General features: G+C 46.2%; 1 protein-coding gene across 1 annotated transcript in view; it reads left to right on the plus strand.

Moving 5' to 3' along the window:
* ADGRV1 (adhesion G protein-coupled receptor V1) overlaps window positions 1-25,611 on the plus strand; it is a 1,865,288-nt gene that overhangs the window by 1,627,685 nt on the left and 211,992 nt on the right. Inside the window, exon 87 of the mRNA XM_086963519.1 lies at window positions 19,476-19,633. Coding sequence (XP_086819645.1) covers window positions 19,476-19,633 — 158 coding nt within the window. The remainder of the gene's footprint in view (window positions 1-19,475; window positions 19,634-25,611) is intronic.

The following is a 25,611-nucleotide window of genomic DNA, read 5'->3' on the forward strand; positions in this document are numbered from 1 at the left end:
GCAATACTGGCACACTTTGCCTCAGCAGCACAATCAGTCGAGAGGAGTGATCCTGGCTGGAGACTCCACGCTCACACCTCTGCCCAGAGCAGCTCACCCAAAGGAGGCCAATGCCCAATACAGTACCTACATGGTGAAGGATGTTCAAGGCAAAAACGGCACCCAAGAAGTCCAAAGCACCCCAGGACCTAGCCAAACAGGGACACCCACGACAGCTATAAAGAAAGTGCACTGTACACGCACCCCCGGGTGGCTGTCTGATGCAACCACAAGCAATGAAACTTTGACACACCCCCTTGGTGGTGAATGGCCACCTCTGCAAGAGAGAGGAGCAAGCAGGTCAAGAGCAAGAAGAGGGCGCCCAAGAAGAAGACGGAGCGCGCTAAGTCAGAGGTGCGCAGAAGGCCCGCTGGGGAACGTGACTGCGTGGGAAGGCACCCGATAGATAGAGACATCTCCACAGAGAAGCACTGCTGAACACAGCAAGGAGAGCATCCACATCTCTCCTGCACCAGCAAAGCCCCGCAGGGGGACGAACACAGCAAAGTGTGTCCTCCCTCACGCTGCCTCAATAGGGAGTTGCCAGTGATCCAAGACAGGCAAAAGGAGAGTCGCACTCTCCATGTGGCAAGCTGCCACAACAAAATGTGCTCCAAGGACATGCAACACATGGTCGGAGGCCACATTCGCACCACAAGCATGGAGCGCATCACTCAAAGTGACCAACCCTGCCGAGCATGCCTCCATGGAGGTAGGAGAAGGCGTATTGATGATGCAGGCTCGAGGCGCAAGCACATCGTCCTCGATCAGGAGGTAACCTGCCATCCTGGCAGAGGAGTACAGAAAAATCCCTGAGGAGGGGAAGGGGCCTGCAAGAGGTCCTCAAGGAGAATAAGCACGTCCTACCAACAGGACAGACCTGTGACAGGTCAGCAGCAAAGTAACGCCTGTCCCAAGAACCAGAAATGACTAGCAAGATTTCCTTGTGGCGCAAACATGAGACGTGGCAGGACGCCACATCCACGTGAGGAACCTGGTTGGAAGGAGGAGAAGAGCATGGGAGGACCCCACTCAACCAAGGAGGAAAGGAGAGTGGTACGACACAACAGGGTAAACAACCACCACAGGCATGCAAGAGGGAAAAGAGAGGATTCGTGCCAGCACTGGAGAAGGTGTTCATCAGCACAAGCCACTGGGGTGCAGACACATCACTTTAGACAGCTTTGTGGGAGGACCAACCGTAAGCTTCTAGCAAGCAAGATCTGCGTTCAGGCCCCACATTTCACAGTGCGACCGCCTACTCACCTGTCACAAGCTGCTTGGCATCAATTGCACTACATCTAGCAAGTGCACCTTCCAGAAGACAACTGTAAGTGGGCACAAAGTCCCTCCAGCCCTCCTCACTCCACGAGGTTGCCAAAATCAAGAGATTGCCATCTTTTGCCCAACCAAAGGAAAATGATCCTATCCGTCATACAAGTGCATCATCACCAAGCACATCTGTTGAGCATCGCATCACCAGAGTGGATTCAAACACTCGAGACATCCGGAGTTCAACTAGTCTAGCCACCCAGGAACCTTCTTTGTGCCCCCGTAAACCTTAAGACTGCAGAAGAAGAGCATTCTGGACCATTGGAATATCCACCCATGGGGTTACACGAGGCTTAGCCACGGCCCTTTTGGGAGTTCTGTAGCGACCCCTCAGTGCGGCCTACTAAAGGCCTGCACAGCCCATGCCATCACGTAGCAATCCACGGGCAAGGGCCTCAACAGAGTCCTTTGAGAGGGGAATCAGGATCGGAGAGATGCGTCGGCAGCAGCTCCATGACAGGCACCGGGAAGCATAGAGGTCGCAGATGTAAATGTAAAAAATTTAAATTGATACTTGTATAGCGCACTACTCACCCGCAAGGGTCTCAAGGCGCTTGTACGAATACCGCTGTGGAACCCATCCTGGCTTTCCCTGTGAGGCGTCCACTCCTGGGCACCCCCAAGGTGCCTTAGGCAGGCATCCATAGCGTTGTGGGGGCCGTTGTGGAGATTAAGCAAGCTATTGCCCAGAGTTGCAGAGTGGGACTCCATGATTGGAATAGGCACAGAGGCGGGAATTATCAGGTCCGTGGAATTTTGAGCCCAAGACCCGCCGAGGCGGGGAATTGAACCCTGGTCCCGGGCTAGACCTCTGCATCAGGGTATGCCGCTCTAATCATTGAGCCACACTTCTCCATGCAGATGGAGACTGGTCACCCAAAGACCATCTGAGGAAGGCACAGAACCCGAGTCCTGATGGCGAGAGCACACAGACTAAGACACCACCCTTTGCGGCTACATGAGCGATTTGGCTTTGGCCCTGTTGGCAGTTCCTCAGTGATGCCTTTGAATGGCCTGCATGAGGCCCGCACAGTCCATACGGTCCCATGGCAACCCGGCAGGAAGGTCCTCCAGGAGACTCCTGTGAGAGGGGAGTCCAGGCAGGAGGAATCTGAGGCTGCTCAGCTATCAGGAACTGGAAAGCATCATTGCCTCCAGGGAAGGCCCTCAACCACCAAGGTCATCCTTCATGTTTACAGATTGGCTGTCCACCGGAGCCTGAGTGCCTGCAAGAAGATCTCCAAAGTGGACTCCACCTCCACTCCAGATGCACCGCTATTCGAACTTTGTAAATATATTCTAACACCACGAGACCAGGCCAGTCTGAACGTCAACGCAGAGGTGGACCAAAGCTTCCTGACCTCGTGGTCCAGAGCTCCAGCACCGCCTAGCAGATGGCCTGAAGAGACTTATTGGTGCTGCAGGCAGTGCTTTAAATGGAAAAAAATAAGTGCAGGTACTCATTAAATTGAGATAGGGGCGTGGTAGTGGGCGGGGTTAGAGGCGGGTGAGATATGTTGATACAAAAACACTTCTGTTGAGTATTCATTTTGCCCTTGATAGTGGTCTCAAAGTTTTCATATGTGCAGAGTAGGGTATTTACACCAGTTGCAGGACATACCAAAACATGAGAGAAATGTCTGAAAAAAAACAAAATGTGCTAACCCATTACACAAAATGAATGTCAAACACCACATGTTAATATTTCCTTGTTTCATAATAGTTGCAGCTTTTTAATGTCATTCCGTTCCTACTTACTAGCATTTGGCGCAATCCTTTTGTATTGAAGAGTGCACACATATACACACAAAACAAGTATTCCAAAGCATTTCTTTTCTAATACCTCCTGAGTGTCCCTATTCTCTTCCACTCTGATTTAATTTCTCTCTCACACACAAAGAAGCAGACAAACCCTCTCTACCAGTCTTCACACCCCTACCCTCTCAATCCCTCCCCCTCACTTCTCTCCCATTTGTATCTTACTCCGTCCCACTCTCTTTACCCTAATTGTATCCTATCATTCTCTACCATCATTCTCTCTCTTTCTCCGTGCCTATCTTACTCTTTCCATAGCTTTCTCATTCGCTTCCCATCTCTATCTGTGCTTACTCCTTCTGTCTCTCTTTTTCCCCTTTAAACTCTTCTCTGCTTCTTCTATCTGTGTCCCTTCACTCTTCACCGTCTCTCACCCCATTATCCGTCCTCTCCCCTCAGCAGAAGGCCCCACGGTCAGGAAGCTTTTAGTGGCAGACTGTGAGCACTGCTGCGACGTGAGCATGTGCAGAGTCCAGCAGGGTAGAGGTCAGGGGTAGAACAATACTGGCCCTGATGGGAAGGTCAGTAGATCACTTCTCACCTCACCTGGGTACGAGGGAGTCCGCGTAGATAATCCCCACCATCTCATCCCCGCCCATTAAACACTCAATGCCACAGCAGGCGGGCGGGGTGGGGTGGATTCCCAGGGGCAAGCGAGTCAGGGGAAAGACAGCTAGACCCCAGTGAGAGGCCAAGGGGTGAAAATGACCCTTGTTACCTGGGTTCCTAAAAGGCCACACCAGAGCAGTCCCCCCCCCCCCCACTTTGCACACACACACACTCATTCAGTTTGCACACATCACTGTGCTCGCCCCCAGGTAGAAAATGTCCCATACACCATCTTACAAGACGTCCCAGCATGGAGGCTCGGCAGGGGGCTGTTGAGGACAATGACAGCGTCCATCTGGGTGCGGAGGGAGGGAGCAGAGGCTCCCTTGCCGCAGCAGCAGGCCTCGAGCAGGCCGCTCAGGCCCCATCGTGCAGCTTGTCACAGCTGAATGACACAGACAAACGGCAAGCATACTGCTAAAACAAACAGGAACACAGCTGGCCCTCGGCATCGGCCGGTGCCCACCTTTATCAATTCGACCTTGAGTACCGGTACTCTCCTTGGCAGTGGAGAAGTGCCGGTACTCAGCTCGGTAAAAATGAGAAGTGCCGGTACTCAGTACCGGTGAGTACCGGCCCATTTAAAGCACTGGCTGCAGGTCGTTGTTTGTTTTTCTTCACAGGTTGGACTTTTCGTTTGTTTCTTTTTTCATTAAAGTTTGGGAGTGATGTAGTGTCCTGCTGGACACTTTCTATTGTTCCACCTCTGTTTGCACCCCACACTGCACACCCACCCATCACAGGCATCACTGGTCAGGTGACCCTGCCAATAAAAGGGGCTGGGTGCATGTGCCCTGGCTAGTCACCTAAGCATATATCTAGTGTCTGTGTCGTGATTTCATTAGCATGTGGGCCTAGGGTCCGCAACACCACAACTTGAAAGGGCAGAGAATGTGGCCTAATGGCTAGAATGGTCGGCCTCAAAGCTGGGGAACCGGATTAGAGTGTCTATAGAGATACTCACCATACTGTGATTCTGGGCAAATCACATAATCTCCCCCTGCTTAACAAAAAGAAATAAAAAATGAGCAACTGGTGCTCATGTAAAGCGTTCTGATACGGGTCTAGTTAGCGCTATATAAAACAAAAACAAAAAAGCATTTGCGACATGCCCCAGTGCCTCACTATACACGTCCGAGAGTTGGCAATAAGCTCAATCAAAATACATAGTACACTCGTCTTGAGGACACTTGAGGAAACAGCCAGCTTTAAAACATCTACCGAGCAGCCATAGGACCTGTGCACGCGTTCTCACTTGGAGGCTGGGACCGCGGCCTGAGCAACGTTTACGATTTCAACCTGATAACAACACCTACACATATAGAAGCAAGGATACAAAAAGCAAATACATTAATTCGGAGATATTTAATTTAATTCATAGATACAAAAATCTAAGGGGCAGATCTACAATAACTGGTGCATCCCCAGGGATGCGCCAGTTATTGTGCATCGCGGCTCGGCCACCCATGGTTCGCCGCATTTACAATGCGGCGCACCATGGGGCAAAAATGGCACAGATGCATGACGCATCTGTGCCGTAAAGGCGGCGCATTGCTGGAGTTGCGTCGCAAGCGCGACGCAGCTCCAGCAATGCTCTGGGGGGCCCTATCTGTCCCAATGCTGCGTCAAGCCTTACGCCTGCCTCAAGCAGGCGCAGGGTTTTGACGCAGCATTGGCCTAAAAGTGACTGAGTGAAATCTTGTAGATTTCACTCAGCCACTTTTAGGAGGCGTTCCTGCGCAGAAACTTCCCCTCCTGCGCCGGAACGCTTCCTTATGGTGCAGGGCTTTACAACGTGACGCATCTCCCAGATGCGTCACGTTGTAAATACCCCGCACCAAGGCGCATCTTTTGCGCCGCTGCTGCATCACAAAAGTGATGCAACGGCGGCGTAAAAGAGGCGCAAGGGGCTTGTAAATCTGCCCCTAAGTGTTAATATTGATGAAGGTTGAAACTTTTCGAGATTTTGCTTTTTTTTCCTAAAAGACGAATTGACAGGATAGATAGATTCTAGTCCATTATCTTGTCTCTTTTTTTACTCCTAATGCACGCATTTTGTTCGCGCTTACCAGTGCTTAAGTTGAATCCAGCTATCGTCCATGTTAGAACTTGTTTGCTCTACCTCCGCTGCCCAATCTCTGCTAATATTCAATTGACTGTGTTGAACCACCTAAGTTGGTGTCGTGGAATCTGAAAGGTTTACCTGTTTAAGAACTTGCCGAAAACATGAGCTTCTCGTTCAGACAGGGCCGGCTCTAGGGCTGTGCGATTGGTGTGACCGCACCGGGCATTGACTCAGGGCAGAGGCTTCATCTTTGAAAATGTGTATTGTCATTTTAAAAGCACAGGCTGCCTCGTTCCTGGCCTTCAGCAACTTTCAGACATCAATTAAAATGTCAAGAGAAGTCCGGGGATTAATCGTCTTCCTGGAAAGAGACTGGAGGTTTGTCTAGTGGGTGTTTTGACTCGTCTAAGGTAGCACAGAGGGTTAAAATGCCTGCTGCTAAGAACGTGTACCATGCGATAAGGAAGTGCATATCATGTAACTAGGTCAGTGGGTTACTGCTCCTGTAAGAGAGCTCCTTTTTTTACCTGTCATTTATAAGTCAAAATCCTAATATAGAACATTGAGCTATTAACTGTCATACTAGAGCTGCATGCATACTGCAACGTATATGTTAGAGCTATATGTTTTTTGTCCCGTCTTTCATTATCCTAATCTTGTGAAAAGGGCTCATTTGGGTGGAAGCAAATCTTATTATGAAAGAGAAAACCTAACAATGATGGTACGTTTTAAATTCTGAATTAGTGCCTTTTCTGAATAAGAACTTTAACTATATTGCCTACCAATATCGATGACATGTCACTCCTACACTACACCTTTTAGTACTGAATTAGGAAAATTTGAGCTATTGGTATTGAAAATGGCAATTGTTTTATTTATGTGTTGATTTTGAAAATAGCAAAATTAATAGCTTTGCCATTTACAATGTCACAATAACTTTCTCAAATGTGACACCTATAGCATTTGTAATGCAATATGTGTTGTATTTACGTGACTTAGATGTATTGATATTACAAATAACAATGGCTTTTAATTTTTTTAAAATAATTAATACTTAAATACAAGTGATTGTAATTTATAATGGCAATAGCTTAAACTTATGTAAATAACTTTTGTGAAGATTATTTTCAGTGTATTTTATTGTGACGAAAATCCAACAACAGAAGTGAAATATAAACATCTTTTTGTGACATTTGTAATAAAGCTTGAAACATTGAGAGAACATATTTGAACCAGTTGTTGTTGAATAGTTGCACAGATTGATGCTGTGGTGGGGCTGAGTGATGTTGTGGTGACGGCAAGTGATGCTGTAGCGTTCAGTGATGCGGTGGTAGTGCATAGTGATGTTGTGGTTCCCCTGAGTGATGATGTGCTGGTGCTGAGTGATGCTGTGGTGATGCGATAGATAGAGTGAGTGCAATAGATAGATAGAGTGAGGGCGCTAGAGAGAGGGAGAGCTATAGATAGAGGGAGGGCGATAGATAGAGGGAGGGCAATAGATAGATAAAGGGAGGGCAATAGATAGAGTGAGGGCGATAGAGTGAGAGCGATAGATAGAGTGAGGGCGATAGATATAGTGAGGGCAATAGATAGAGTGAGGGAGATAGATAGAGTGAGTGAGATAGATAGATAGATAGATAGATAGATAGATAGATAGATAGATAGATAGATAGATAGATAGATAGATAGATAGATAGATAGATAGATAGATAGATAGATAGATAGATAGCGTGCTTTGGTTTGTGTGACGTGGAGTTGTTTCTTGCTTTTGAATGCTGTTCAACTGCTCTGAAATGTGTCTGCATTTGCTTTTGTTGTGGCAGTCTATGCCAAGCCCATAAATGAAAGACAATGGGAGCGCCAGAGAGTGGGTCATGGAGAGAGGCAGTGGACGAAAGAGAAAGAGGGGCAAAGCAGAGAAGAGACAGAGGCATAGACGGGCCCACCCGGCCCAGTGAAAAAGACTAAGGCACTGCATGCACACTAAGTGAAACAGAAGTGTGCAAGCAACACTGGGCCATTACTTTAAACTAGCATTCTCCTTGCTAAATGAGTTAATCACTCTTTTGATACTCCTTAAGGGCAAAACTCACTGCCTGCCTTAAACTGTGGATCAGATGCTGAGCCGCAGACATGGAGCTTTCCCCTCCGTAGCAGCAGATGTGACATTGTTGGAAACAGGGGCGAACGCGTGCGTCTGCCTGGCTCTCTGTCCACACCGCAATGCCCTGGGCAGACACGAGGAGGCCCAAGAGTGCTCGGTGAGTGTCTGTTAAGCTCAGCGCTCCGTCCGTATTCTTGTTTGTTATCTCATATGACTATACGGAATGGCAAATAATTCAGTTTTGCCAGTGCCTCCGCTGTGCCGCATATTGCCATGATGCCTACTCATTTAGGTTGAATTGCAGGAGGTGAGCTGCTGTGTAAAGCCTGCAATACCATGCGTGCCACTGTAAACTACACAAGGGTTGCCGCTTTGAACAATTACTCATGGCACTGGAAGAGGCATCTCCAGCCAGGACATTAGCGTCTGAGGAAGGGAAACGCTCTGTGTGTGCCCGGAGGGTGGGGGGAGAGCTTATAACGTAAAGCTGAAGGGGGAAGCAATGAGCTCGGGAGTGGTGCGCGCGCAGTAGGGCACAGGAAGCTGTAGTCAACTGCCGGAACATAGGAAGTATGCTACTTTGGCACTATTTTGAAGGTTTGGAGACGTGAAATTACAATACATTGTTGCCCTAGATGCCTAGCCGCATCATAACTCAAAACATGGTTATATGTCTTTGGGAATTCAATCACACGGTACGTTTTTTCAAGCTGTTAAAATATTTTCTTTGTAAGGGGCAATGTCAACAGGGCAGCACAGTCGCCTCGACAGCAGGGGACCTACTGCGGGGTACAAGCACCCGAAGAGTAGAACACGAGCAGTGTAGGAGCGACGAGAGAGTAACACTGGGGGCGCCGTGAAAAAGGGGATAGGTGCAGGAGGACGGTGCGGGCGCAAAACAGAAGGGGAGCGGGGGTGGGGTGCAGGGGGACTGACAGGATGAGAGCAGAGGCAGCGGAGCTCTCTAAATGCACTGGTAGGTGGTAGCTGCAGGTAGCAAGCAATTAAAAGAGAGCAGCGGGGCTCTATCACACACACCTCCTAAAGTCGCAGGGGTTATCTGGATGCCTACAGTGCAACCCTGCAAGCCCCGGCGAGAACGGGGAAATATCGGCTGTAGCAGCGCACTGGTGAGCAACCCCAGCGGCGATCACAGCAAGAGTAGCGAACACCGGCAGCGCACGGGACGAGCAAGACAGGGCAGAGAGATCTGACAGTGCACTTACGGTAAGCTAGTTGCCCGCCATCAGCTTGCTATAACGTGCATGCGCGTGCGCGCTCTTGTGCGCGTTCTAGCAAGCTGATCGCCGCAAAGTAGCATTTCTCAGAGCCCCAAAATTTGTCGGCCGAAGCCAGCGCATGCGCTGCATCAGGCCGAGAACTAAGAATTGAGTTTTTGAGCCAAAGTTGGCAAGCAGTACTTTTTGATTTACTTTCATCACTAGGGGCCAATGGCAAATGTCAGTCACGAGTCAGCGTGTTTTTATGCAGGGTCAGAATAACCTACTAAATGTCAAGTATGAATGAGTGTCTCATTTTACAGTTATTAAAGCATTCAGAATGAATTCAGAAACCATCTCTTTGTGTAAATGTGCCAATCATTTTGTGAAAAACATATCAACACCCTTTTGCCAAGTTTACACGAGGGGGGTTATGCTACTCTTGCCTGCTATGAGGCTAGTATGCAATTGATGACAAAATCTCGGAGTCAGGCATTTTTTGTCTTTCTTAATAGGTTTGTGCACCCCCTTGTGTATTTGTTATGGTGATAATGTCCTCCCTACTACAGACGCACTAGTTTATCCTAACCCTACAAAGATTAAAAATACTGCAGCAGTTTAACGGTAAACCACATCTAAGTAGATTTTACTCTAATTAAGAGTTTACGTTATCTCATCTTCAGAAGTTAAATATTAAGATGGTGGGTATTGTACTGCAGATCTTGCAAAGCAGAACAGCAAGAGATCCCTCCGTATGCTATATAAATTAGGGCAGATTAGGAGTAGGCTGACGGTTTCAAATGATACAACTACTGATAGTGCAGGGGTATCTAATCACATGCACTATTATATCTGGACACCGCTTGCTGTTGCCCGGATATGCACAATAACACACTTGAGGGTGTCCATGGTTTTTTGCAGGATTAATGACCAACCACAAACCTTTGACCAAATATGGAATCCCTTCTTGGTAAATAGGAAACAATTGTTGTGTATTGAGTAGTGAAAACAGAGGAAACTCTTTTTATTATTGTCGGCCTGATTCTGAAATGTTTGGGCATGCTCTATATAATAGCCAGTGCTTAATTAGAGCTGGTAGTTTCCGGTGCTCCGCATGGCACTTAATTGTCAACATTGGCACTTATGACAGTTTAACACAGGGTGGCTCTGTTTCTTTAATTTAGAGAAAAGTACAACAGAAGTTGTTGAATAATTTAATATACATTTATGGAATCCATCAATTAGTCAGGATTTATAGAGAGCAGCTAAACATTCATGAGTGTACCCTGGCGCTGTCTTTCTGCTGCAATCAGCCGAAGAGCCAGGTCTTCAGTCCCTTTCTGAATTCCGTGAGGGATGATGCTGTTCGTAGGTGGACAGGGAAGCTGTTCCCGTCTTTGGAGGTGGGATAGGAGAAGGAGAACCCTCTGCTGTAGCTTTGGCAAATGTGGGGTGTGTGCCCCAGGGTGAGGGATGCAGAGCATAGGTGTCTGTTTGGTGGTAATAGTTCAAGTGGAGATTAATGAATGCTGTTCCTGTGTTGGCGAGGGCCTTGTAGGCGTGTGTCGGCATCTTAAAGTGGCATATTTCCTTGACGGGGAACCAGTGGAGATTCCTGAGTTAGGGTGTGATGTAGATCAATTTGGGGAGGTTGAGATAGGGGTGTGATGTAGATCCATTTGGGGAGGTTGATAATAGGTCTGGTGGCTGAGTTCTGGATCGTCTGGAGTCTCTTTAGGAGCTGCGTGGTGATTCCTGCGAAAAGTGCATTGTCATAGTCTAGCCGGCTGATGAATAGGTCCTGGGTGATGATTTTTCTTGTGTCGATGGGGAGCCATCTGAAGATCTTTTGGAGTATGCTCAGGGTGTGGAAGCAGGTGGAGAAGATGGCGTTGATCTGCATTTCATGGTGAGTTTGCTGTCCAGTATGATGCCAAGATTGTGGGTGTGGTCTGTTGGCGTGGGTGTGAGTTTGAGTTCAGCCACACACCAGGTGTCGTTCCATGGGGAGGTGTTGTTTCCAAAGATCCACACCACCGTCTTGTCCATGTTGAGCTTCAGGCAGTTGGCCTTCAACCAGGTGGCAACACTTATCATGCAGTTGTTGCAGTTGGTTCTGGTGGTGGCGAGGTCTTCTGAGACCAATAGGATGAGTTGCGTAGAAGATGATTTTGAGACAGTGGGTTCTGACGTTGTCAGCTATGGGCGTTAAGTAGGTGGAGCTGAGGCACTTGTGGCACTCCCCAGATGTTGCTCTTGGATTCGGATAAGAAGGGAGGTATTCAGATTCTCTGTGTTTGTCCCGTGAAAAAGCAGGCAATCAAGTTGAGGGCATCCCCTTGAATCCTGAAATGGCGGAGTCTCTTGATGATGGTGTGGTAGGATACCATGTCGAATGCTGCTGAGAGTTCGAGGAGGATCAAGGCCACTGTGTCTCCTCGGTAGAGGAGGGTTCTGATGTTGTTGGTAGCAGCCATCAGTGCTATGGTTTGCGTGGAAGCTGGTCTGGGAGGTATCCAGCAGGTTGTTGTTCTCCAGGTGTTCAATGAGATGTCGGTTGATGGCCTTTCCAAGGACTTTGGTAGGAAATGGGAGCAAAGCGATGGGGTGGTAGTTCTTGAGACCACTGGAATCAGAGGGTGTCTTGAGGAGAGATCTGACGTATAATTGTTACCAATGATCGGCAAAGGTGGTGGTCATGATGAATGTGCTGATGATGGAGGTTAGTTCGCTGCTGATTTCCTTGCTTCCGATGTTGAAGAAGTGGTAGGGGCAGGGGTCCATGGGAGCTCCGGAGTGGATGGAGTTCATGATTGCCGTGGTGCTCTGTGTAATGAGCGGTTCCCATGCGGTGAGTGGAGGCATGTGGGTGGGGCTGGTCAGAGTGAGGAGGCTGTAGTGGTCGGTGTGTTGGGGCTCAACGTTCCGGTAGATGGTGGTTATCTTGTTGTGAAAATAGTCTGCCAGGGTGTTGCAGAGTTCCTGGATTGGGGGAATAGGGTTCTCTGTGGCTGATGGGCAGGAGTACTCTCTGATGATGTTGATGAGTTCCTTGTTGTTGTTGGAATAGGCTGTGATGCAGTCTGCCAGGGCACATTTTTCTATGTGTCTTTTAGGAGTTGATATTAGTTGTTAAGATCTGATTTGAAGGTAGCTCGTTCTGTGGGATCTTTGCTGATGCACCATCATCTCTCCAGATGTTTGCAGTTGGGATTTGTGATCCTGAGTTCTTGTGTGTACCACTTGGCTTGTTTGGTGGATTCCTGATCTTGGAGAGTTTGATGAGGGTGACTGTGTCAGTGCAAATGGTGATCCATGCAGAGGAGTTCCTGACCGCCTGCTCGACGGAGGATGTGGGGTCAGGCCAGGTAGTGTTAAGGGCGTCCGTTCATGGGGTCTCTGTCACTTGGTTCCGGCTGTTTAGGGAGGAGCTGCAGGGGTTCAGTGGTGATGATAAAGTGAGCAATGGCATGGTCGGTCCAGGTGAGTTCGGTGGTGGGCTGTACTTGACTCTGTCTCTGGTTGTGATGACTAATACTAGCCTCCCAAGCCATTCTTATTCCTTTAGGGTCCTGGAACATTCTGAATTGTCACATTTATAGGAGGACAATGGTTAGTAGTTGTGTTGGTACTCTCATTGGCGGAGCGGACAGGAGCGATGGGTGGTGCAAGCTGCATTGGCCTCCTGACAAAGTCACTCATTTTTTTATAAATTAAGCACTGATAACCGCTGTCCATTTTCCTTATTTCCATAATTATATTAGATATTACATAATGAAGGAGCGTGTCTCTTACAGACATTGAGAAAGGGTGGACTGGGAACCAAAACCGGCCCAGGCAAAGTGAATGAGTTGAATATATTGGATACCTTGAATGTGTTTTCACTGATTGTAAATCATATTTTTAGATGCCACTTTTAGCAACTTGGAGTGTGATTGCACTGAACAGCATGCTATTGGAATACTCTTTTCTTCATGAATTAATATTTTGATTTAAAACTGAAGATTCTTTGTGGTTGTATGGAAGGGTCTCTAATTGTCTTTTTGAATGCCTCGTAGCAAGTGCTTCATTTGTGCTGGTGTTTGTCAGTGCTCAGGATTTGCACTTATTTGTAAACGCCGGCACTTATTTATGACAGCCTACCACATATATATTTTTTAGCAGATCTCTTGAACAATAAATTCAATATACTTTAAATAAAAACATGCAATGGCTCCAGGCCATATTTGCACTGCCAGGTGACCTGGAATAGACAAAATGTCACACTTCTGTTGTGTGATGCTAAGGATTTAGCAGTGCTGGCAAGGTCAGTGGGTGTAGTCAACCATGGAACCTCCTAAGAAATACATTGGGTCCTGTCACTTACATTTTCACAAATTAAGTACTGCCCCTAGCACAATAAATATAATCCAAAACATTTTTTCCCATTGAGTGAGTCTTGGGGCGATCCGTCAAGCAGGGGCTGAGAGAAGGGGATGGGCCAAAAAAATGTGTGTTTCCTATGTTAATTCCCATAGCCTCCTTAGACACACCTGCAGCCCCAACGACTGAATGGAATTGCACCAACTTTGGCAGACAGCTAGCTTTTGGTCCACAGATTGTGCTTTTTGTTATTTGGTGTAAATCCATTCAGTAGTGTGTGAGATTTTAAAGGATATTCCAATTTGTACGATGCCGGCCAATTCGTGAATAATAACAAACTTGGGCAGAGAGCTACAGAGCTCTGATCGTCTGCCAAGAGTTGGCAGCCATCCTTGGACTCAGCTTCAGCAGAGTCCCAAAAAAAGTTTTTAAAAAAAGAAAAGGGGATAGGGTGTGTATACTCTCTGGCCCTCTAGCCCTGGTGGGACCCCACTAGGGTAATTGCAATGAATTTGCTACTTTTGTGATTTTGTGGCAAAAATACCAACTTGTTTTGTAAAGTGACCCCGGGTGGGCCAGGTCCCGGCGGCATTTAAAAAAAAAGAGGGGGACGCACAAGGCCCCCTTACTCAGGTAAGCATGGGCGAATTTTGCGAATCTCGCGTTCGCGAATTTTGCGGATTTGCGAACTTGCAATCCGCAAAAATCCGCGAATTCTCGCGAATTTGCGGATTTTTTTTTGTGTGTTCGCGCGGGTTTCTGCCAGTTCGCGAGGGTTTTGTACAATTTCGCAAACGCAAACTTACCTGTCGGGTCGCAAGTTTTGCGAACTTGTTGTTTCTACGTGTCCAGCCTGTTTGGGACACTCTTCTTCATCACTGCCACCCTCTGTCACCACTGCCACTCTCTGACTACTCTTGCCACCCTCTGGCCCACCCATGCCACCCTCTGTTTCATCACAGCACCCTCTGGTTGTCCAGTGTACATTATTGTGGCAAAGCAAAGCACACCTTCCCTGCCTCAAGTGAACTGAATTAATTTGGGGCTGATTAATGTGTCACAGAATATTTTTTTAGCTGGCACCTGCTTCCTTAGTGCTTCCTGATTAGTGATCTTTTGCACTTGCTAAGTGCTTTCATTGTTGCAAAATTAGTTACAACACCTGCCCTGCCCCAACTGACAATAATGAATTAGGGGCTGATTAATGTGTCACTGTTGGATTTGAACTTCCAGCCAGGCTCCTGCTTGTCTCCCTTGGCTGTAATTCAGGACCTTTGTGGCATATGTGTAACTATTCTGAGGGTCAGAGCAGGGTCACATAATAGTTGCAAGTAGGCAACTGAACTCTGGAGTGGCCCCTCAGGAAGCACTACAGGAAATGGCTACTAATGATGAGCTTGAACTTTTGAACCTGGTAAGTAGTTTCAGTTTTGCTAAAATCGTATTTCTGCAATTTAGCGCTTATTCGCGGGGCGCGAAGTTGAACTGGGAAGCCGCGAACTCACGCGAACAGTGCGAGCAAGCCATAAAATCCGCTGCTCGCGGATTTGCGGATTTCGCGGGAAATTCGCGAATCTCGCGGATTGCGAATTTACCGAAAATCCGCAAAATCCGCGAGCGGAACGGATTTTCCGCCCATACTTATACTCAGGTTCTTTGAGCCCCGGGGGCCACCACCTCCCTGGGGATTTATTTTACTTAATGGAGTGTGGCCATGTGAACCCCCCCTCCATGAGCTCAAATGAGCCCCATGGACCACCACTTCCCTGGGGCTTTATTTAATTAATGGAGGGGGGGCCACACTGACCCCCCTTCCTGTACAGTACAAGCCCCGGGGAGCACCACATCCCCGGTGACAAAATAACATTTACAGTGGGGGTGGGGGGCCACACGGCCTCCCTCCTGGGGCTTATACGACCACGGGCACCATCACCTCCCTGGGCAGTCCTGTGCAAATCAAAAGAGAAGGGCCCAGCTGCCCCCCTCCTAGAGCCATATATGGCCCTAGGTATAATGGTGAGAAACTAGCAGAAATAGGCAGAATAAAGGTCATCAACGAGCAGAAAGAGGCAGAATAAAGGTCAGAAGCAAGCTGAAAGAGGCGGAATAAAGGTCAGAAACGCCCTGAAAGAGACAGAATAAAGGTCAGATACAAGCAGAAAGAGGCAAATTAGAGTTCAGACATGAGCAGCAAGAGGCAGAATAAAGGTCAGAAAAGAGCAGAAAGAGGCAGAAAAAAGGCTAGAAACGAGCAGAAAGAAGTAAAATAAAGGTCATAAACAAGCATAAAGAGGCAGAATAAAGGTCAGAAATGAGCAGAAAGAAGCAAAATAGAGGTCAGAAATCAGCAGCAAGAGCGAACCACCCAAGATACCGCACATCACCCTTATCCCAATGTATCAGATGATGTAATTTTACTGTGTGCACCAAACCAAGGCACCTGCAGCTCCCAAGGTGCCGCCAGAGGGTGAAACAGAATCCATAATACACAGATGGTGGTGCACGGCAAAGTTAAAGTTCATTCATATACAAGTCCAACTCCAAGTTTTATGTAGTCCAGACATCATTTTTTTTTTTTTTTTTTTTTTTTTTTTGGTGTAAGATTTTTATTGAAAATTGCCATCAAAACAACATCAGTACATCTTGTCATTCGTAAATGTTGCATAAGAACGCACCGTCTTGTACTGTTACACAGCTATTCAGCCGACAACCTTCCGGTCCGGCAGCGAATACTTGACAAGATGCGAAATGCAATAAGGATATAATGATTGAAGAAATAAAATCTTACTTTTTTATGTGATTTTTGTAAAAGTTAACAGAACAAAATTAGATGGCTCATCTTTGATATATAGTCACAAAGTATAGGACAATTTCGGTAGAAATTGTTGATCCCAATTTCCCAGGTAGATACCCTTCCCTCTCCAAGCACCGATCAAAGTGAAAATCCCTATCAGATAATTAGCGCCCCTTCATCCATTCCCATAATTCCCTCCCTATTCAGTCAGCCATCTCCTCCTCATCTTCCGAATCGTCGTCCTCGTCTTCTGGCAGTGGTTCACATATATCTCCCCTGTACCTATTCCATGCCTCCCACACCTTGTTCCATTTTTTAGGGTTAGCTCTCAGTTTATACACTGTGCGTTCAGTTAACATCAGTTTGTCCATTGTCCTGCACCATAATGCTAACGTAGGCACCTCTGGCACCCCCCACCTCTGCGCCGTGTCGCGTTTAGCCGATAGTGACCCATTGCTGTTGCCTGAGATTCAAATCAGTCCCTTCCCAAATGTTCAACAGGCACATGCGTGGTTCTGGTGTCAGGGAAGAGTCAAGGGTCTGGGAAATGGTTCGCATGACCTGTTGCCAGTAACTCCTTATGGACGGGCAGTCCCACAATGTGTGCAATAGTGTTCCTTCCTCCCCACACCCCCTAAGACAGTATGGGGTTTCAGCCCTGTGCATTTTATATAGAGCGGTCCTTGTGTAGTACACTCTATGTAGTATTTTTAGCTGTATGAGCCTAAACCGGGCCGAGACCCCCGCCTCCCTTGGCGATGCCATTGCAGCATTCCAATCTGTCTCGTCCATAGTTCCTAATTCAGTTTCCCACTTCTCTCTCAAACGTTGTAAGGGGTCCGGGAGGTTATTTAGTAATTTGCGGTATGTGAGTGAGGTGGCACGTGTTTGCATGAAGTCTGTAAGAAGCCGGTCTTCTAAGGGTGAGGATTCTGGGACAGGGGACCCTGGTTCAAGTACTGCCAGCAGTGAGTGCCTTATCTGGATGTACCTATAGGTTTCAGTTGGGCCTAGTGCGTATTGTTGTTGCAGTTGCGAGAAAGGGAGTACCCCTGCAGAGGTCCAGAGATCCCCCACCGTTGAAATTCCAATATTGTCCCATTGGGTAAACCCCTTACTGGACCTGAGGCAGCCTAGCTTTTTAGTGTTACAGAGTGAAGTCAGCTTTGTAATGACCCCCTTCCATTTTAACCGCGTGAGCGCCTTGTACCATAAAGTAACTGTGTGCTTGGTTGGGCCGAGTAGTCCCTTAAGGAGACTTGGATTATATAGCGGGGCCAACAGACTATGCGTTCCCAGTTGGGTCCTATCCGCCAGATATGCTGGGTCGTCGTGTGGGGCGTGGATCCACTGATTAATTACTTTGAGCTGGGATGCCCAATAATAAAGTTGCACATTTGGTAATGCAATTCCTCCATCGTACATCCCGCGATTAAGTTTAACGTGGGCTATCCTCGGTGGCTGATCACCCCACAGCAGGTTGGTCACTACTGCAGTCACTTTTTGAAAGTAGGAGGGCGGGATCACATCCGGGGTGTTTTCCAGAACATACAAGAGGCGCGGGAGTGCCATCATTATAAATAAGGCGGCACGCCCCAGCAGCGTGAGAGGCAGGGCTGTCCAGTGACGGACATCCGCCTTCAGGCGAAGGAGTGGGGGCGCCAGACATCATTATTTTTAATTGATGTTAGCAAACGACAGCCAATTTGTTTTGTTCACTACACGTGAACTTCATCACGGCTGCAAAAAAAATACATAAAATCACATATATATGTATACATATTCACTTAAAGACAGAGTATGTTGTAATATTACAAAGACGCATAATCAATTAACAAACATTTAATACAGCAACTAAAATAGCTATATGACAACCATATAAAAACAGAGGGAATTATCACAAAAGAAAAGACAACTCCCTAAGACATCTCCCATAAACTGAAAAATACCTATAGTGACTTCAAGATTAACAATCAATTGAACATATCAAGGCCCACAAAAATGAGGTGGCAACTGAAAAATGTTGTAAAGAAATTACTGTAATTAAAGCTGTGCATAGAATATAGATAGTATGATATAATGCAAAGATAACCCAATATCCATTGTGCCCTATCATTCACCATGATTCTCCATCATGGATAATATCCAGTGTAAAAAACCTAAACTTCAAGTTGTATACCATACTGGATAGGAGCATTGAAGTAAGTAGATTCTAAGAATAATACGGAACTTGCAGCTTAGAGATTGGTTCCACCTCTAAATGACACAATCTTCATGAGATGACACATGTCAAATCACCACGTCCATCAACTACATTCCGTTTTTCTCAAGGAGAGTTATTTTAGAGATTATTATTACTAGTATTGTCACATTGCTACCCCCTCAATCATCCATACCCCACACAATATTCCACACCGGTTTATGTGGATAAAACTACGTGCAGCACATAGCAAACACCAAGTAGAGATGCATAATCCAGCCAGGATTGGCTATTAAGCCTTCATCGTTGGCTTCATGACCCCCCAGCCTGATCAGAACTCATGACTGATTAAGGATTGTTCTCTTTGCCTTCATCACTTTATAAACTTTGTCTTACCCAAGATCAGTTTTTGCCAGAGGCTGCCGACGGCAGATTTTCTAGACCAACCTCCCGCGTCATATTGAAACTGAGACGATGGCTGTCAGAGTTGTTCAGAAACAAAATCTGCTCCACAGCATATCAAGATCAGGTAGCAGCAAGCACTAGCTTTTCCCGACTCTCCAAACCACCTGTGGGTTTCCTTTATTTGCTAAGAGCCCTCAGTGGTCAGATGACCTATCAGTACTGGTACCCCAGGAAGCAGGAGAAGTTGTGAGGAGAAGTGAATTTTAGGCTGAAGAAACTAGCAGGTCAACATCCCAAAGATGACCAAAAAACAGCTATATCTTTTGACCATGACAAGTATCAAATAGATAATGGAATAATCCTTACAACGTACTAAGGTTTTGCAACAAACATAGCACGATAGAGGATGACAACTCTGCAAAATGTTGTTCTACAAATGTATGCAGTGAAATGTGATCATTTATAGAAACTACTGTATTCTTTTTTTGCACGTTTCTAACAATAAAAACAATTATCTTTCTCTTTTACAGTTGCCTGATTCCGAATGTCTATGCCGCACTTTTCACGGCCGCTCTGGTACCCTTGGTGTGCCTTGTAGTGGTGTTTGTTGTTTTCATACACGCCTATCAAGTGACTCCTCAGTGGAAGGCCTATGATGATGTCTTCAGGGGAAGGACTAATGCTGCAGGTAATGTACCACGCATCTTATTTAGATCAAAATAATTGCCACCACAGAGGCCCTCAAAGCAAACAGTCAGTTCATCTACTGTGTCTGCTTTATTACCAATGTGTTTGTTTTTGTACCCCATAATTCAAATATTTGGACTTTTCTTGCAGGGTCTGTGTGTTCATGGTGGTGCAGGGGTGTTGACCCCCCTGCTCCAGGCTTATTTGGCAATTGAAATTATCCTGTGCATCCTCCATTCATTTTATTTCGTTATGGGACAGGTTTACAGAGCCATCGGGGTGGGACGAGCAGCTGAAGCTGAAACTGTGCTTGTCAGATTGGCCGATATTATGCTGTGGCCAACTTGAAGTGTGGAGTTCAGGCTTCCACATTGAAGGCTACACGGAGCTGCATCAGCAAAGACACAGACAGCTCCATCGATTTTGAATGGAGCATTGTACTTCCATGCCCCAGCCAATCCTGGCTCTGCTCTCATGCTTCTTAGTATTGTATGCAGCATAAGAGCAGTGCTTGGATTGGCTGGGGAGCTTGGGCTAAGCTTTAACTACAAATGATTAGACTTAGCGGGCATATTTGAGGAAACACAAAGGAATGCACTTCCCATTGCCACAGACTAGGCCCTGCGCTTCTTCTGGTTTCAAAAACCTGAACCCCGCTGTGAAATAGGTGAGACCTCATGTCCCAAATTAAAATATATCTTCTAGTGGCGGGTGACATTTTTTTTTATAGGAGACTAAACCACTTCCTACCTACATTTCTGCAGTTGCTCTTTATTTTTATTTTACACCTTTCGAAGGAAGTACTTTCAGGAAACCAATAAAAAGGGATGAAAACCTTGTAAGCAAAGCTCGAAGCGGAGCCGTATTCTGTCACCGAGAACAACGCACCCCTAACCCTCCTGCTTCTTTGAGGTGAGCTTTTACTATTCACTCCTACCCCATTTTGCCTGCCCCAGCGAAGGGCCATTTGTGTAAAACAAAGGGGCAGATTTACAATTACTGGCGCATCCCTGCAAATTAGCAGGGATGTGCCAGTAATTGTGCGCCACAGCTCCGCCACCCATGATGCGCTGCATTTACAATGCGGCGCACCATGGGGCAGAAACGGCACAGATGCGTCCCGCATCTGTGCCGTAAAGGCGGCTCATTGCTGAAGTTGCGTCGCAAGCGCGACACAGCTCCAGCAATGCTCTGGGGGGGCCTATTCTTCCAATGCTGTGTCAAGCCTTACGCCTGTTTCAAGCAGGCGCATGGTTTTGACACAGCATTGGCCTAAAAGTGACTGAGTGAAATCTTGTAGATTTCACTCAGCCACTTTTAGGAGGCGTTCCTGCGCAGGAACGCCCTCCCCTGCGCAGGAACGCCTATACGTGGCGCAGGGCTTTACAACGTGACGCATCTACCAGATGCGTCACGTTGTAAGTACCCCGCACCATGGCGTAGGATTTGCGCCGCCGCTGCATCACAAAAGTGACGCAATGGCGGCATAAAATCAGCGCAAGGGGCTTGTAAATCTGTCCCAAAGTCTATTCCTGAAAGTGCCGGGGGTCTGACTCTTGCTGCTATTCCTGAAAGTGCCGGGGGTCTGACTCTTGCTGCTATTCCTGAAAGTGCCGGGGGTCTGACTCTTGCTGCTCAACAGACACAGTTGTGCATGTCGACATTGTGTGCGCGCGAATTCATTGCCACTGGTCCGTGTGAGGAGGTGTTGTGATGACGTACTGTGGTCAGAGCCAGTGTCCATTGTGATGTAACCTCACCATCCCCTTTCATTGGCACACCCTATCACTCCAATCCCACATTGTTGCTGATGTGAGACTTGGCATTTGCCAGGCAGCCAGCTCCTGTATTGGTTGTCTTGGGGCTTGTTACAATAAACTTACTTATTCAAATTCCTGCTTGTCATCTTTACAATCTGGTGACGAGCGGATTGACAACCCCACACGACAACCTGATGGTATCCATTTCTGTAGGCACCAAAATTAATTGCGGCACCTCCGCGAAAGAAAATTGCATTGCACTGCAGGCTTTTCAACGTGCAACGTCCTGTTGAGCAAAACGTGCGGTCGAAACATATGAGAAAGTACCACAAGACTAGGAAGTGCCTCGGATTAATCTGCTTCGCTTGTTTTTGAGAGGAACTATTAGGAAGCTCCAGTTGTGGATATCTACTGGAAGTGGTGCCATCAGCTTCATTTACATTGCGGTGACTGTTGTTTGGGATACCTGCTTAGTTTTATTTTAAGTATTACAGTAGTGTCAAGGTAAAACACTTGCACAGAGGAATCTATACTTACCAAGTTACATACCTCAAGTGTTATCCTAAATAAGTAAATATTTTATGCGGTTTCATAAGGAGCATAGTAGGGGGTATATAATACTTATTGCTACATTACAAACCTGCTTGTGGTTCACACAACATGAGTCAGTAACAGCCATGCATGTGTTAAACCCAATGAATTTTACAAATCGCCAGCCTTTCCTTCCTTCTAAGGGTGAACCTTGCATGCCTTGGAAGGAATATTTCTGTAATTATGTGGACACTTTTAAAGATGAAGATATTACTCCTGAGAAGAAAAAGAAAGTATTATTGCATTGTTTAGGTCCAGGAGATCTCAAAACGCATTATAAAATAGATAAAAACTCGTGAGGGGGACGACATGTTCACACATGCTTGAGATGATCTTGATGCACACTACTCACCAATAGTATGTGTTATTGTTGAAAGATTTTGAGTTTTTCCAGCGTAAACAGGGGAAACATGAAAATGTAGATGAATATGTGTCTTCTTTAAGGGCATTGGTACTAGCATGCAAGTTTGGTAATCTGCAAGAGGAATTCACCCGAGATCAGATTATTATGTATACCAGCAATCCAAACATACAGGATACGGTGTGGGTGAATAGTGAATCCCCTTTGAAAGAAGTAGTTCTATTAGTCATAAAGGTAGAACTTACAGGGAGATGTGCCAAAGAAGTATTAAATGAGTCTAATGAAATCAAACTCATCAGTAAAGCCAATTCAGGAAAAAGCAAAAAAGGTGATAAAAGAAACTTAATTACCAGTGAGGTATCTCACAGGAATCATGTAGGTGAGGAGAGCAAGTATACGGGAAAGTCTCCTAGTGATTACCAAAATTCTAGAACATTTTATAGTTGTGGCTCCAGTGAGCATTTAAATAACCACAAGTGCGCACTCTGTGTTATGATGCAATTTTTGCAAAATTGTGTAGAAAGAAAAATTCTAGGCGTGTTCAATTTGTGCAGCATGTTTCAGGGGATACTGAAGTGAACTCAGAGGCCTCAGAATCCTCTAATGTAAACTTTGTATTTTGTATTGACTATGACATTCTTGACGTAAATTTTATAAAAGTACAAAAACCTATGTGTGAAGTGAACAAGGGAGGTGTGCTGCTAAATGTTGTTGCTGATTCAGCTTCATCCATTACCATTGCAAGTGAAGATATCTGGAAACAGAAATTTGTCAAGAAAGTAGGAAAACCCAACTTGATAAATCCAATGTAATTGTCAAAGGTATACTGTTGACACCATAGATTTTATAGGTTTCAGGAGTCTAGAATTCAAATTTAAAGATACGACAGCCGCATGTAAATTATACATGGCTAGGAAGGGGCCATCTGTCCTTGGCTGGAGTGATCAGGGTGAACTAGGCGTCATCCTTACTCCCAATGCCGTTGAACCTGTGCTCTCAATCAATGAAACAGACAAGGGCAAATTCGGCATGATTAAAGAGTTTCCAGAAGTGTTTTCAGGTAAGGTTGGTCTGTTAAAGGATTTTAAACACAAGATTGAAATGAAAGACAATGCAAAACCCTGTAACCACAAAGACAGGCATTTGCCTATATCTATCATGGATGAAGTACTTAAAGAACTACAAAGATTAGTAACTAACAGGTGGCGTCTGCTGAATGGGTTTCTCCATTAGTAGTTGTTAAACCTCCTAATGGTAAGGTCAGATTATGTATTGACCTTAATGGCCTCAATAAACACATACTTGTGGACCAGCATCCCCTACCTCGCATAAATATACATTTTTCCCATACACTTACTCAGTGTTTCCATGCACTTCCAGGGTGCCCGCGAGCACCGGTTAAGTGTTCTTGTGATGGTTTGAGGGTTCATGAGGTTCCTGCTGCAGCCCACAGCTCTGTTCCCTGGAAGTGTTCAGTGATTGGAGGGCTGCTGTCTGCTCTCTTAAGAGGTTGAAGCCCCTGGCTACTAGTCCTAGACAAATGATGGGCTGCAGAACTGTGGTTTATGGGAAGAGTTGCTGAAATCTCTTCTGCAGATGCTCATCTGCTTCGCTCACTAAACCCCTGGGAGGAACTTGCCCTCCGGAAGCTACTCTTATAGATGGTATGTTGTTGCAATAGTCTCCAGAATAGATCAAATATTTCAGAATAATGATACACACGTACAATGAGGCTGCACCGTCTTTGACCATGTGTGCCAACTCTTTCCTCACTAATGATGGTGCTTTGGGACTGGGCAGGTAGGGGAACTGGGCTGGGCGGGATGCAGGCATGCTGCTATTCATCAGATTTAGAGGCCGAGCGGCTCTCCGGGCTTGTCAGGGCAATAAGCGTTTATTTTCAGGCTGGAGCAGGCAGTAAGTGAGGGCTAGCGTTTTTACATACAGAAGAGTGAGAAGGGGCGGGAAAAGGGGTTTCAAAGATTGTTGTTGGACAGTGGCCAGGTACAACAAGATAAATACAATACAAAGAGTAACTGGCTTGTCGAGACTTAGTGCAGGATTGCTACTGTATCTTTCAAGTGTGCTTTTTGTGAGCACTGTTTGCAAACATCTTTCACAACGTGTAGTGCAGTTTCGTATGTTTTTAGACTTCTCTAAGCAAACCCCATCAATCATCCTGTAATGCATTTTCCAAGACCAGCGGTAAGTGTGTCCTGACCTGACTAAACTCTGCCAATCACCCCGGTAATCGGAGGACTCCTGCCTTAACTTGTGCCCCCCTCACCAGTTTCAAATGTCACTAACCTAACAGAAGTTAGGACTCTTAACTTTACTACTACTAAATTGAGAAAAATCCAAATTTTAAGACTTTCGGTATTCACAGAAGGCATTTAGGCGTCCTAAAGTTAGTAGTCCTAACTTTACTACTACTAAATTGAGAAAAATCGTAATTTTAGGACTTTCGGTATTCACAGAAGGCATTTAGGAGTCCTAAAGTTAGGAGTCCTAACTTCTGTGAATACCGAAATGAGTAAGTTCATTCTGTGAATACCAAAAGTAGTAAGTGCATTCTGTGAATGCCAAAAGTAGTAAGTTCATTCTGTGAATACCAAAAGTAGTAAGTGCAATCTGTGAATACCAAAACAGTAGTAAGTTTAGGATTGAGTCTTAAGTTCATTCTGTGAATCGGGCCCCAAGACATTACAGGAGCATGTATGACTTCTTGCCAGGAAGTCAGGCCCCTCCTGCCCCAGGCACCTTGTAGACATTTACCACTTGCTTAGAGCAGCAACAAATAATACTGTGTAACTCCCTATCTACACATTTACCACTTCAACCGTGAGGCCCTGCATGGGTAGATTAATTTCATGATGTTTTCCAACCTGTACATGGAGCTTCTGTGCTCCATCCCAACATCTCTTTACATGTTTATGCTGATCACATTCAACTATACAATGCTATACTTGCTTAGTGATCTATAATGGAATTGTCTAGTTTCAAGCTTAACCCTCTGAACTGTAATTTCGGAGGCATGTATCATGTTTCTCTTGTTTTGCTGGCTGGAGCTGTTACCCCAAGATCATGTGGGACAGAGTAAATAAAGGTGACCTGAGAGCGAGACTCGGGGTCAGAGTACGCTAACGAAGTGTGTCGAGAATGTAATTAATCGGCTGGGAGTACGAATGAGCCCCATTTGCAAATGGGCCCAGGTGTGCTGAAAACACCCAGCAAACCAACAAATTTGCAACAAAGTGGTCGGGCATC

Source organism: Lissotriton vulgaris, chromosome 3_1 (assembly GCF_964263255.1).
Source record: "Lissotriton vulgaris chromosome 3_1, aLisVul1.2, whole genome shotgun sequence".
NCBI lineage: Eukaryota > Metazoa > Chordata > Amphibia > Caudata > Salamandridae > Lissotriton > Lissotriton vulgaris.